We start from the raw sequence: 12,092 nt of genomic DNA, 5'->3' as shown, positions 1-12,092 counted from the left end.
TTTGTATTTTTTTTTTTTAATTGCATGTACTATTTTGGTTCTCTATAGAACTTTTTTTTTTAAACAGAAAAAAGCTTTCAGATTTGGGAGCTACTGCGTCCCAATTGGAGTCTCGGGGCTCAAGCCCAGCTCATTTTCCAATCCAGCTTCCTGAGTCTACACATTCTGGGAAGACAAAGGAAAGGGTGATGTCTCAAGAATGTGGTTCTGAGTCACCCACGTGAAGTTCAGAGGCTGCTGGTTTGTTGTGGCCATCAGGCAATGAACCGCGGATGGAACATCGATCTCCCTGTTTTATCTGACTTTCAAAAAAAATAATTTTAAATTAACAAGAAAAGGTTTAACCTCGGGGGAGGGAGAGATACTGCTTCCTTATTAACACACTTAAAAATACAGGAAACTGCAAAGTTTTGCTAAGTAACTTCATCTTTAATAAAAGTCTCATTTCATTCAAGCTGGAAAATTTCCGTACAAGATACTGACCTCAGGAGACAGCACTGAATAAGCCTGTGGTGGTTTTTCCAGGGAGACAGGGAGACAAAACTGGCCAGTCTTCAATCGTCCATTCTGAAGCATTGGTATCCACTTTAAAATAGAAACAAACAAACAAACAAATACCTAAATGTTATAAAAATAATACTTGCAAAGTTTGACTTCAAAACAAGGCACAGCGCTAATTTGTCTCATTAAACATCACAAGATTTAATTATATGAGGGAGCAATCAAGAAGTTCATGGAACTTCGTATAGTACATATTTAATATGAAAAAATCAACAATCTCAAAATTGTTTGCAAGAAAGTAAACTTATCATCTAATTCTACTCTCCCATATAATTTCTGAATAGTAGGCTTTCATAATTCTTTGATAATATTTTAGAAAGCATGATCCCAAAACACGATATTTAAATATTTAAACATAGAAATGTGTCCTTATTATTTAAGGGAGAGTAGAAGAAAAAGACCATATATCAATTCTAAAACAGATAATAGTTTCAGCATGATTTGATTAAACAATGTGCTGAAAATAAAATTAAAAAGTATAAACTAATTTTTTTTAGTGTTAATTAGCAAATAACATGATACAGATGGGAAAAAAATAAATCATGGGCCAATGTGTATATTAAGCTACCCCATGTAGTGTCAGTATCCAAAATGGGCTCTGAATGGCTGCTCCACTTCTGCTCCACCTCCCTGCTAATGTCCCTGGGAAAGCAACAGCATATGAGAGATCAAGATGGAGCTCAGCCGCTGGCTTCAGACATTTTGGAGTGAATCAGCATATGGAAAATTGATCAATCTCTCTTCACTTTTCTCCTTCTGTAACTCTACTTTTCAAACATAGAACAAATGAATCTTTTAGAAAATAATGGGTCAAGTATTAACATTTTCTTTTCTGGGTAGAACAAGACTTCTGAAAAATTTTTGTGACAGCACATGATGTAATTCATCTTAGGTTTACCTTGAGAATACAAACACAATTATTTCTGAAAAGCATTCAAGCATTTTCATTTATTTTCCAAGGGTATTTTTTATTCATTTCATTCAAATCTCAAATGTTTACACTGCAGGGCCTGATGTGATAGCCTATTGGCTAGATTCTTGCCTTGCATGTGTCAGGATGCCAAATGGGCACCAATTCATGTCCAAGCTGCTCCAATTGCATCCAGCACCCTGCCTGTGGCCTGGGAAAGCAGTAGAGAGCGGCCCAAAGCCTTGGGATCCTTCACTTGCATGGGAGACCCAGAAGAGGTTCCTGGGTCCTGGTTTCAAATTGGCTCAGCTCTGGCTGTTGAAGCTACTTGGGCAGTAAATCAGAGTATGCAAGGTCTGTGTCTCTTCTTCTCTCAGTAAATCTGACTTTCCAATAAAAATAAATAACCTTGAAGTGTTTATGCCATAGAGCTAGCTGGGCAAACACAATAACACTGACTATTACCTAGGTGTTTATATGTTCCAAAGATTAATTTCATACCTTTTCTTGTTATGATGACTTTTCCTAATCAATGCAACTTTTAAACTCTGAGTAATCAGTTAGGTAATATTCAAATAGAGGAAAACATTAACTGTATTGTAGCAAAATTATTTTTTAAGACCAGAGTCCAAAGGATGGGCATATGTTTGAATCATTAAGCTGTTGGTTGGGATGATCACATCCCATTTTGGAAGACCTGAGTGTGAGTCCTGAATCCCATCTGGATTCCAGCACCCCAACATTGTTGTATCCTGGGAAGAAGTTGGTGAGATAGAAAGTACTTGGGTATGCCAATCACATAGGAGACTCAAATTGAGTTCTTCGCCCCAGTTTGAATCTTGCCCAGGAGTGAACTAATGCTTGTGAAATAGTTCTCTCTCTTCTTCTCAATTAAATACATTAATATTTTAAAAAGAAAGTTAAATGTTTTACAAAAGACTTACTGTGTATCCTACTGGGGTTTCCAGAGGAGTATTTTGTTTTTGTTGACAACTAACATGATAAAAAGTAAAGAGCAAGTGATGATGATCAGTTAAAGTAGCAGGGAGTTTAACTTTGATTTCTTCATGAAAATCAGGAGACCTTCATACAAAAAGAAATTAATAGAGTTAGTAATTGATCAAATACACAATTACTGCATTTGTATATTTGAGTTGTTTTAAAAATTAATTTTAGAATTCATGCTTAATTTTAGCTCTAGTCTAAAACATTATTTTCTATTCCTAATTTTGAAATAACTAGATCCTAATTCTCTACAAGGAAGCTGTCACTGTATCGGAAATTTCTCAACTCATTTTTATTATGGACTAATTCTACCTTTCAAAATTGATAGACTAAAGTGGCACTTTCTATAATTTGAGACAATTACAATAAACATAAGTGTATATTTTAAACCCAAACAGATAAAAATGCTTTTCCACTACAGGACTATTATCATGTCAGGACTAAATTGTATCATAATACTAAAATTAAAAATAAAAATAAAAGGTATCTACAAAGATATTTTAATAGAATAGTATGCTCTCTATGGGATGTCTTACATCAATGAACTGTTAAGTATATAAAAATGTTATAAAATTAAGAGCTACTATTGACTGACTACTTAAAAAAAAGTAAATCAAGGAATGACCACAAATTGCGTTTGTCCTACAATTTGGAAGCACTCCCAAAACATTGTAAGAAAACAAGAAATATCATGTTCAATCAAGTATGATCTTCTATCATAGTACTTTCATCTCAACATTCATGTCTTAAGGGACACTTTTATAAGTAAGCATGGCTGCTATTTAAGATATAGACATTAAAAAGTATGCTAGCATTCTATTTTTCTGTATTTAATTGTCATCTCTCAGAGTTGAATTTAATGTAAATGCATGCAAACCATGTGCCTTCAACGTTGTTTAAATTGAAGGTTGTTTTACCACATCCTATACTCTCAAATGAACTTAGTGACACTAACTGGTGTAGATTTGATTAGAGAAATATTAAGTGGAACTAGTGTTTTAACAAGAAGGACTTCTAATGCTAGCCATCTGAGAATTTGATGACTCTGGTGAAGGAAAACAAATGCTACTGCTATGCATCATATTCCTGACCGCTACAATTATCATTTAAGAAAATGCTGAATTTAACAGCAATATTAGTATTATCATTTTAAATCCACAAATGGTGAGAACAACAAAAACAAAGAGTTAGCCACAATCTGAGATACTTTTAAAAACTGCTTCCTTCTTTCTCAATATCTGCGGGTATTGAGTCCTACAATAACATGATATGAGAGCATTTGTGAAAAAATCCAGTATCCATAAGAGTTACTCATTCAGCAAGTAGTTTTAGTTGCCTGTGTTGAAGCTACATGTTGTGTTACTTCTGTCTCAGTTTTAAAGACAAATGTATTAAAATAATTATCCTCAAAAAGTGTAGACATTAGTAGGAATATAAGTAGAAACAAACACATCAATAGCTATGCTATAAGACAGGAGTTGGCAAACTGATCCATAGATTAAATCTAGTGAAGTGCCTGATTTTATAAACTGAAAACCAAGAAAGGTTTTAACAAATTTATAATGACTGGGGGAAAAGAAAAAGCATAATATTATATGAGATGTGAAAATTATATGGAATTCAAATGTCAATGTCCATAGATAATTTTATTGGAATGCAGCCACATCTATTTGCCTGAAACTTATTGTCTGTGGTTGCTTTTGAACTACAGAATGCTAGAGTCGAATGGTTCCAAGAAAGACAACACAGTTTCAAAATATAAACTACCTGATCCTTTGCCAATAAAGATTGCCAACTCCTGCATACAGCATACAGAGCTAAGCACTCTGAGAACAGAGATGAACAGATAGCTACAAGAGGAAGATCTGAGAATTGTCATTAACAGCTAATGTTTGGGACAGAACTTAAAGAGCAACTAGAAGTTCAACCAGAAATTAGTATTATAATAGAAATAAAAATCCAAGAAAGTCACAAACATGAAAGCAAAACATGATTGATAATGAGGGAGAAAGAAAATCATTAAGACTTAAAAGTTGATTGGATAATTGAGAATGAAATGGGTAAGGCAAAGATGGCTTACATTTTAAGCCAGAGCAACAGGAAAAAATGGTGGTACAAGGAACCAATCCAAAAGTCAGAAAGAAACAGGATCAGGAAAAGAATACATTAGATATATGAAATTGAGAAGGCAGCAGGGCACCAAAATGAATAGGTCAAGACCTCTGTACCTCAGATTACCATGCAAAATAGTTGGAAACAATCCATATAAACACTATCAGCAGCAATTTTGTTAACTTCAACTGAGAGATCCATACAAGGCTACTTAGGAGGAGAAGTGGGTTAGGAAAAGCTGTAACTTTCTAAGTAAAACTGCCTTAAAAAAAAATCAAGAAAAACTACAAAGGATATCTTTTTTCTCAAAATATTAGAAGGAAACCAAGATAAGCCCATAAATAAAGCTAACAAAGAACGTTTAAAGGATTTGAGAGATAGGGGAGGGACAAAGGAAACGTACACTACTCAACAGCACTTAGGAAAGACAGTTTTGTTTCTTTTTTTTTTAATGCATGGAGAGAATACTTTTCTTTTGGAGATTGAGAAGCAGCCAACAGAACATGAAACTGATTATGCAAGAAAAGGCATAATTGATTGGCCCACATTCTGGAACAGACTAGATACGACTGTTTGAAAGTAGAAGTGACAAGGTTCACATTGAGCAAACAGTTGGCCGTTAGTATCTTTAAAACAGAGGGTGGGTCAATGTGGAAATACCTAGAGGTGAAGGGTAGAGAAGTTGATGGATCTAAGTTGGACAATCGTAGCAAGTCAGCAAAATAGAAACGCTGAGAATAATGCAAACAAGTAGAAGCTGAAGGAAACACCTCTAAGCTACTGCCACATGAGACAATTCCAAAAAATGACAGTAAGATTCGAGTAGAGGAACTGGAGAAGATAAAATAAAATAAATTATGTTACACAATAATATAATTCACTATTTTCTCAAAATTTTTTGTGCAAGAACATTCAATAATCTCTTGAAAGAGTAAAAATTAAAGATTACCCAAAGTGATCAATTTTCTAAGGGAGTAAATAGAAAATAAGAAAATAAAAGAATTAGTGGATGTTGAGAGCATCTTCAACCATAGCAGAGTTAAGTAAAACTATTCAGTGGTAGGGAATACTAAAGAAATTGCAAAGGACAAGGGGAAACAAAGAATAACAATAAAATGAAAATGAAAAGATCAGGAAAGATGATAGGAAAGACGTTTTGTGTACAATGTCTTAATTTTGAAGTGTCTATGGAGAATGGTTGTACGTCTACAGACTTAAAATTGTAACGTGGATGTCATCCTTGAATTTGGCACATTCAGTGCAGCAAAGCATTTGGTAACCATACTAATGTGGGTGCTAACAATGCCATTAGGAAGTGAGAAACTTTGAAAGAAATATTTGAATTCAGTACCTGTTATGATATACTACGGCTGTATAGGCTTCCTTTGAAAATTCTGAACAGCTAGATTTACCAAAGATTACCTGTAACAAATAACAGCATATTGAAAAGTTTTGTAGTAAATGCTAGATGTTTCATATTTACGAAAGAATTTGTCTAATTTAATAGCTTTTAGAGAAAAATAGGAAAAGTCAGCTCAATGAAAAACAATGTGCTGACTGGTCTTCATTTTAAAGTTCAATTGCTTAAAAAAAAAAAAAAGTTCTAGCTTTTTTTCATGATAGACCTGTCATCTAAAATTTCAAAAAAATTGTGTAAATTAATTACTGGGCAGTGAAGTACATATCTTTCCTTTTCTTAAATAGAGTAATGAATTCATTTTAAATTGGATATGTATTGTTGTGCATAGCAGGTAAAGGTACCTGCCAGCATCCCACATGGGCACCAGTTTGAGTCCCAGCTGTCCCACAGCTGACAGTTTGGGAAAGGCGGCCCCTGCCACCCACATGGGAGACCTGGATGAAGCACATGGCTTTGGCCTAGCCAAGCCTTTGCTGTTCTGGCCAACTTAAAGGTAAATCAGTGGACAGAGGACATCTCACTTGCTCGCTCGCTCCCTCTCCCTTTCCCTCTGGAGCTCTGACTTTGAAATAAACAATTCTTTAAATAATAATAAAAAACTGGATGCAGCCTGCCATTTTAAGTTATATGAGAAATAAGATCCTAACATGGTGCCTTATTTACTATATAAATTAGTGTTGTTTTTTTTGTTTTGTTTTGTTTTGTTTTTACTAACAGAGTACAGACATTTTGAAAATATAAACTATTTGTGATAAAGATTAAAAGTCCTATTTAAGTCAAGCTATATACTCTTTGTGTCTAGTGTTCCCTGCAAACTGACAATGGAAGGGGAGCTTCATGTTATATATATATATATTTTTTTCAAATTCACATTAAAAAATTATACAAACTTCTCGTAAAAGTTTAAAAGTAAATCAATTCAGGCTTATACATCTTCCTTTCATGTTCTAACAGGAATATCATGATTAATTTGGGCAGGTGATTAGATAAATGACTGACTAATGTCAAGGTCATAGTTAAGATCCCTAGGTTATCCAGACATGCGATGTTTTTTAGCCGTAGACAGGAAACTCAAATCTGGTTATCTACCTTTACATATACATGAATAACTGTGTGAACATGACAGCTTATTTCTGTCAACAAAATTGGTAAAACAAGTCGCATACAATGTAAGAGGATTAACTAACACCATCCTTAACTAAAAAGGCATGAAAGTATTTGGTTATTTTTTCAGTATTTCAAGTAGATTCTTTTATTTTAAGGTTCTGGAAAGAAATAACAATTATAATGCTCTTCAGTTAAGTCTCATTTCATCAAGCTGATAATACCCTGAGGCGTGTGTTTATAAAATTGTCCACTGCCATAATTATGAATTTTATACCTTTTATCATACCAAAATTATACAATAAAAATGTTATCTCTGGACTTATTTGAGTAATATTTATTTTTAAGAATAAACAAAACATACTATGTCTATGTTTATATACTCTCAAACTCATCACTCAGATAAACATAAAAGCATTAAATGTTCACATGACTAATAACACACAAAGGAAAAGGATTACATTATTCTTTTTACTCCCTGAAAAGCTATTATTTTTGTAAACAACTTGTATATTTTTATAACATGGATGAAAATGGTCATGTATTTTTAATAGTTCAACAGCATGGGATGAGTAACAATTACATATCAAGCACTGAGGTAAGTGCTGAAATACAGGTTTCAGTAAGACATGGCCCTGCCCTCAAGGAGCTCACAGTCTAAAGAATCAGATGAAGCAAACATATAACCATAATGTCATAAGGCCATGCAAGAAGTAAGAAGATGCCATGGCTGACCAAAGAGGGAGTGACCTATCTAGCAGGGTTGGTGGGGTACAGCCGTGGCTCTGTAGAGCAGGCCATACATATGCTCAGACAAGGGAAAGTGCGTTAGGCAAACAATGAAAACAAATAATTTAACACATAACACATTTGTTGTATGTTCCTAAACACATGGCAATTCACATATAGGCTAACAAAGCATTTACTTTCACATTCCCGTACTTTTTTTCATTGGCCTATAATACATTTGCTTCTTCAGACTAAAGAAGAGTTGGTAAATAATATTTTTCATATTATATATTATTATATTATTTCATAATATTTGGTTTTTCACCAAAGCCAATCCTCCAAAAATAAATTGTACACTTATCCAACAAATGTTTTTCAGCATATATTACACTTAACGATCTGAAATAGCTTCCATGGGAGAACACAAAGATGAATGATATATGCTCATTACTGTCAAGAGGATCCAAGAACGCTGATGGAACAGTGTAACAAAGGGAAAAAAGTAAACTTTTCCTACCAAGTGAAAAGTTGGAACAAATTGGTTAAAAGACAGACATGGAAGTATAAAAATAACAATCTCTTAACAATGTGCCTGCTCTCAATTCATTTTCATTCTATTTTGGATTCTAAGAGGTTAGATACCTGGAGTGCTTCTGTTACTAATTTCATTTGATTCCAAAATCTATAGTCACCGAAGGTGATTTTATTAGGGTCCCACAACACCTTGAGGATCCTTGAGGCAGTCAGGGTCTCTACAGAATGGCCTCTGGACACTACTTTTGCTTTATCTCACGTTTTCTGATTTACTGGCAATCGACCTGTGGTACTAGCCACTCTTCATGGATATTCCCAGAGTTAAACTACTCCCCTCCCTACACACCCAGCACTGTTAACATCTTAACAAACCATAGTTTCAGCATAGAAGGATCTCGTCAATGTGATGTTTGCATTCATTTCTATCTACGAGTCCTTTTAAAGCCTATTCCAATATTTTAACAATTAGCACATACCTTAGTTCACGACACTGGCTGCAAAATATGATCCCTTGTGAGACTTTACAATACTGATAACAGCGTCTGATCCTCAGAGATTGAATCAAATGAGATTCAACTTGAACCCTGGTACTTTTAAAGCTCCCAGGTGAAGCGAATGTGCAACCAAAACTGAGAAGTAATGCCAGAGTTTCTCAACAAGATCAAAAGAGCCAAACACACTAGAATCACTGGGCCTTTCATTCAAACAGGAGTTGATGACAATCAGAATCACAAATACCAAAAGTAGAGGAAAGGTTATCTGTATTTTATGATGCAGTTCTCTAACCCTGTATGTTTTTGTCTCATGTCCTCTAGCACAGCTGTGGGCATATAAGGCCTGGGAAACCCCTCCACTTGGCCCTGCCAAGGTAACTGCAGGAAAGACTGAAGCAATACTCAAAATTCAGTAAATCCTAGCAGGCTAATTTTTAACTTGATAATTTGCATGCCTGCAAATGATATCATAAATATTCAAATGGACCTTGGCAGAAAAATGGTTCCCCAACCTGCTCCACTAAAACAGTTATTCATCTTTGTATTTCTGGGAGTGCCTGGGACATATCAAATCCTTAATACATTAGAATTTCAGTAAACTCATTAGTGTCTATACACACACAGTGATGAAGTTAGAAATCTGGTATAAAGTATCACATTAGTTTCCATTTGACAGCTGCCAGCCAGGTAACATTAAAAAAAAAATCTATAGTTGAATCTTGTGTGAAGAATAGGAAAAGTAAAGAATATTTCTTACCGGCATAGCATTGCTTGGATCCTCCCCATACATAAACTGGACTTTTACTGTTATATTTCTAGCAGAACCTTGGCGATTGGCAAAATTAAGACTCTGAGGGTATATGTAAAGAAGATTTCTGTGAAAGCAATAGTAAAAATGATGGTTAATTCATACGTATAAATACTATATGTCCTCACTAAATGCCACAAAAGAAAGAAATGAATAAATAGTGAATTAGCTTTTGCTAGCCACATGCTTTATTTAATCCTCAGAATAGCTATTTGAATATATAGCAGTATAATATATCCAAATTTTGCAAATGAATTAAGACCCACCAAAATTAACTGATTTTCACCATACAACATATCAGAGCCAGGTGAACCAAAACTAAAATCTCAATATATTATTTCCTCCAAACGAAGCTTCTGGGAAATAAATGAGTGGGACTGAAACATTATTAAAACACAGCTCTAATATTACCCTGGTTTTTCCAAGCAGATGGAAGTACAATGCCATTTATTAATGTGACTTTTATATAAATGTACTCAGAGACTTAAGATGTATAATTTTGACATCATCTGAAAACATATTACAATAAGGCCGACTTAGCACAGGTGGTTACTATCAAATGATGACATTCCATTCTGTATTTACCTTCTTGCCCATTTTATGGTCAGATAACTTACACAAACTTTAATTGTCTCTGTTGTTAATGTAGAACAGAAATAATTCAAGAAAAGAAGGAGCTACAAAAAGTGTTACTTTAACTGAAGACCAGCGCCTGAAGCTGATGATCAATATTTCATGCATAACAAAACCTTCCTGCTCAACCACTGGAGCAAGAGGAACAGATCTCAAGTTTCTGGGGAGTTGTCAGAATCTAAATAAAAATGCCCTTTGATCCAATATACCCACCTCTAGCTTCAGTAGAGAACTGCACAGATGGACAAAGAGGTAGGATAAAAGTAACCCATTACTTTTTTTGATAACACAGAATAATTATACATAATAAAAAGACCATCAATACAGGTTAAGTTTCTCTAATCTGAAAACCTAAAATCTAAAATGCTCCAAAATCTGAGCTTTTTGAGTATCAACATGCTTCCACAGATTTGATGGTGCAATCTACACAAATACTGTTTTATGAACAGAATTTTTAAAAATGTATATAATTACCTTCAAGTTATACATGTGCAAGTTGTAATGAAACAAACGAATTTCAAGATTAGACTTGGGTATATTCTCAAGATATCTCACCATTTGTATAAAAAAAATTCAAAAGAACCACACCCAATATCAAATTCTTCTTGTCCCAAGTATTTCAGATAAGGGTTTATGCAACCTGTGCTGGACTGGTTTATTAAGTTCATTAAAAAAGAATAATACAGAGTCCCGAAAGTGACAATGTACTGCAGTATTTTTTTTTTTCTTTTATGTGAAAAGACTTAATTTGCAGGCAGGGGAGCTGGAGGATCGGTTCCAGAATGGAAAGCATGGTGGCATGACTCTATTTGTGGAAAACTCTGTGTATGGGTGTGGGATGGGGAAGAAAAATGCATAACATTATTTCTGAAAAACAGTAGAAATGCCTTTAGTTTTCTTACATATTTTGAGCTATTTTATAGTGAAAAGAGATGATCTTTACAATTAAAGATAAATTATCTGATATAGGATGTAATAATACACATATATAGTCTAAAAGTACTTTAAAAATGAGGAATCATCTGTACTCAAAATAATCAGAAGTGTAAGAGAAAAAATAAGGAAATGTGGACCAGTTCGCAAATCAGAAAGAACAAGAGATTAAAGAGCAATAGAGATTACTAATCACCGAAGCCATAAAATAAAAGCAACACAGAAATTGCTTACTGATCGATCCCCCAACAACCGTGAGGCACTGTGCTGAGCATCAGGGAAATAAAAGATGATGAAGAAACCATTCTCCTGGGGCCGGCATGATGGCTCAGTTGGCTAATTCTTCACCGTCAAGGGCTAGTATCCCATAAGGATGATGTTTTGTGTCTGGCCTGTTCTACCTCCCATCAAGCTCCCCACTTATAACCTGAAAAATTAGTGCAGCATGGCCCAAGGTCTTTGAACACTCCACCTGCATGGGAAACTCAGAGGCTCCTAGCTCCCAGTTTCAGATCAGCTCAGTTTCAGCTATTGCAGCCTTCGAGGACTGAACCAGCAGATGAAGATTTTTCTGTCTCTCCTCTTTGTAAATCTGTCCCTGCCACTCATGTGGAAGATCTAGACTGAATTCTAGGCATGTGTATTTGGCCTGGTTCAGCAGTGGCTGTTGGGGACACTACAGCAGCGTCCTAGCAGATGAAGACATATGTCTCTTGTGCTTTTGTTTTTCAAATGAGTAAGAAAGGTATTAGTTGTCTGTGGAGATCTGTGGAGAAATCTTGTCATCTAGAAGACTGCCCTATCTTTCCTAGAGATTATTTGCTGGAGGAAACAGATTTATTGTATACA

The 12,092-nt window shown here is 34.7% G+C and overlaps 1 protein-coding gene across 1 annotated transcript in view; it reads right to left on the bottom strand.

The window, feature by feature from the left end:
- The window catches only part of DOCK7 (dedicator of cytokinesis 7), a 212,183-nt gene that overhangs the window by 91,383 nt on the left and 108,708 nt on the right, over nt 1–12,092 (bottom strand). Inside the window, exons 15-18 of the mRNA XM_040978438.1 lie at nt 9,627–9,744; nt 5,940–6,010; nt 2,416–2,554; nt 484–585 (exon numbers count right to left, since the gene is read on the bottom strand). Coding sequence (XP_040834372.1) covers nt 484–585; nt 2,416–2,554; nt 5,940–6,010; nt 9,627–9,744 — 430 coding nt within the window. The remainder of the gene's footprint in view (nt 1–483; nt 586–2,415; nt 2,555–5,939; nt 6,011–9,626; nt 9,745–12,092) is intronic.

This window comes from Ochotona curzoniae, unplaced genomic scaffold (assembly GCF_017591425.1).
Source record: "Ochotona curzoniae isolate NIBS_2020 unplaced genomic scaffold, NIBS_Ocur_1.0 contig_291, whole genome shotgun sequence".
NCBI lineage: Eukaryota > Metazoa > Chordata > Mammalia > Lagomorpha > Ochotonidae > Ochotona > Ochotona curzoniae.
This window is presented reverse-complemented; position numbering and strand designations above follow the sequence as displayed.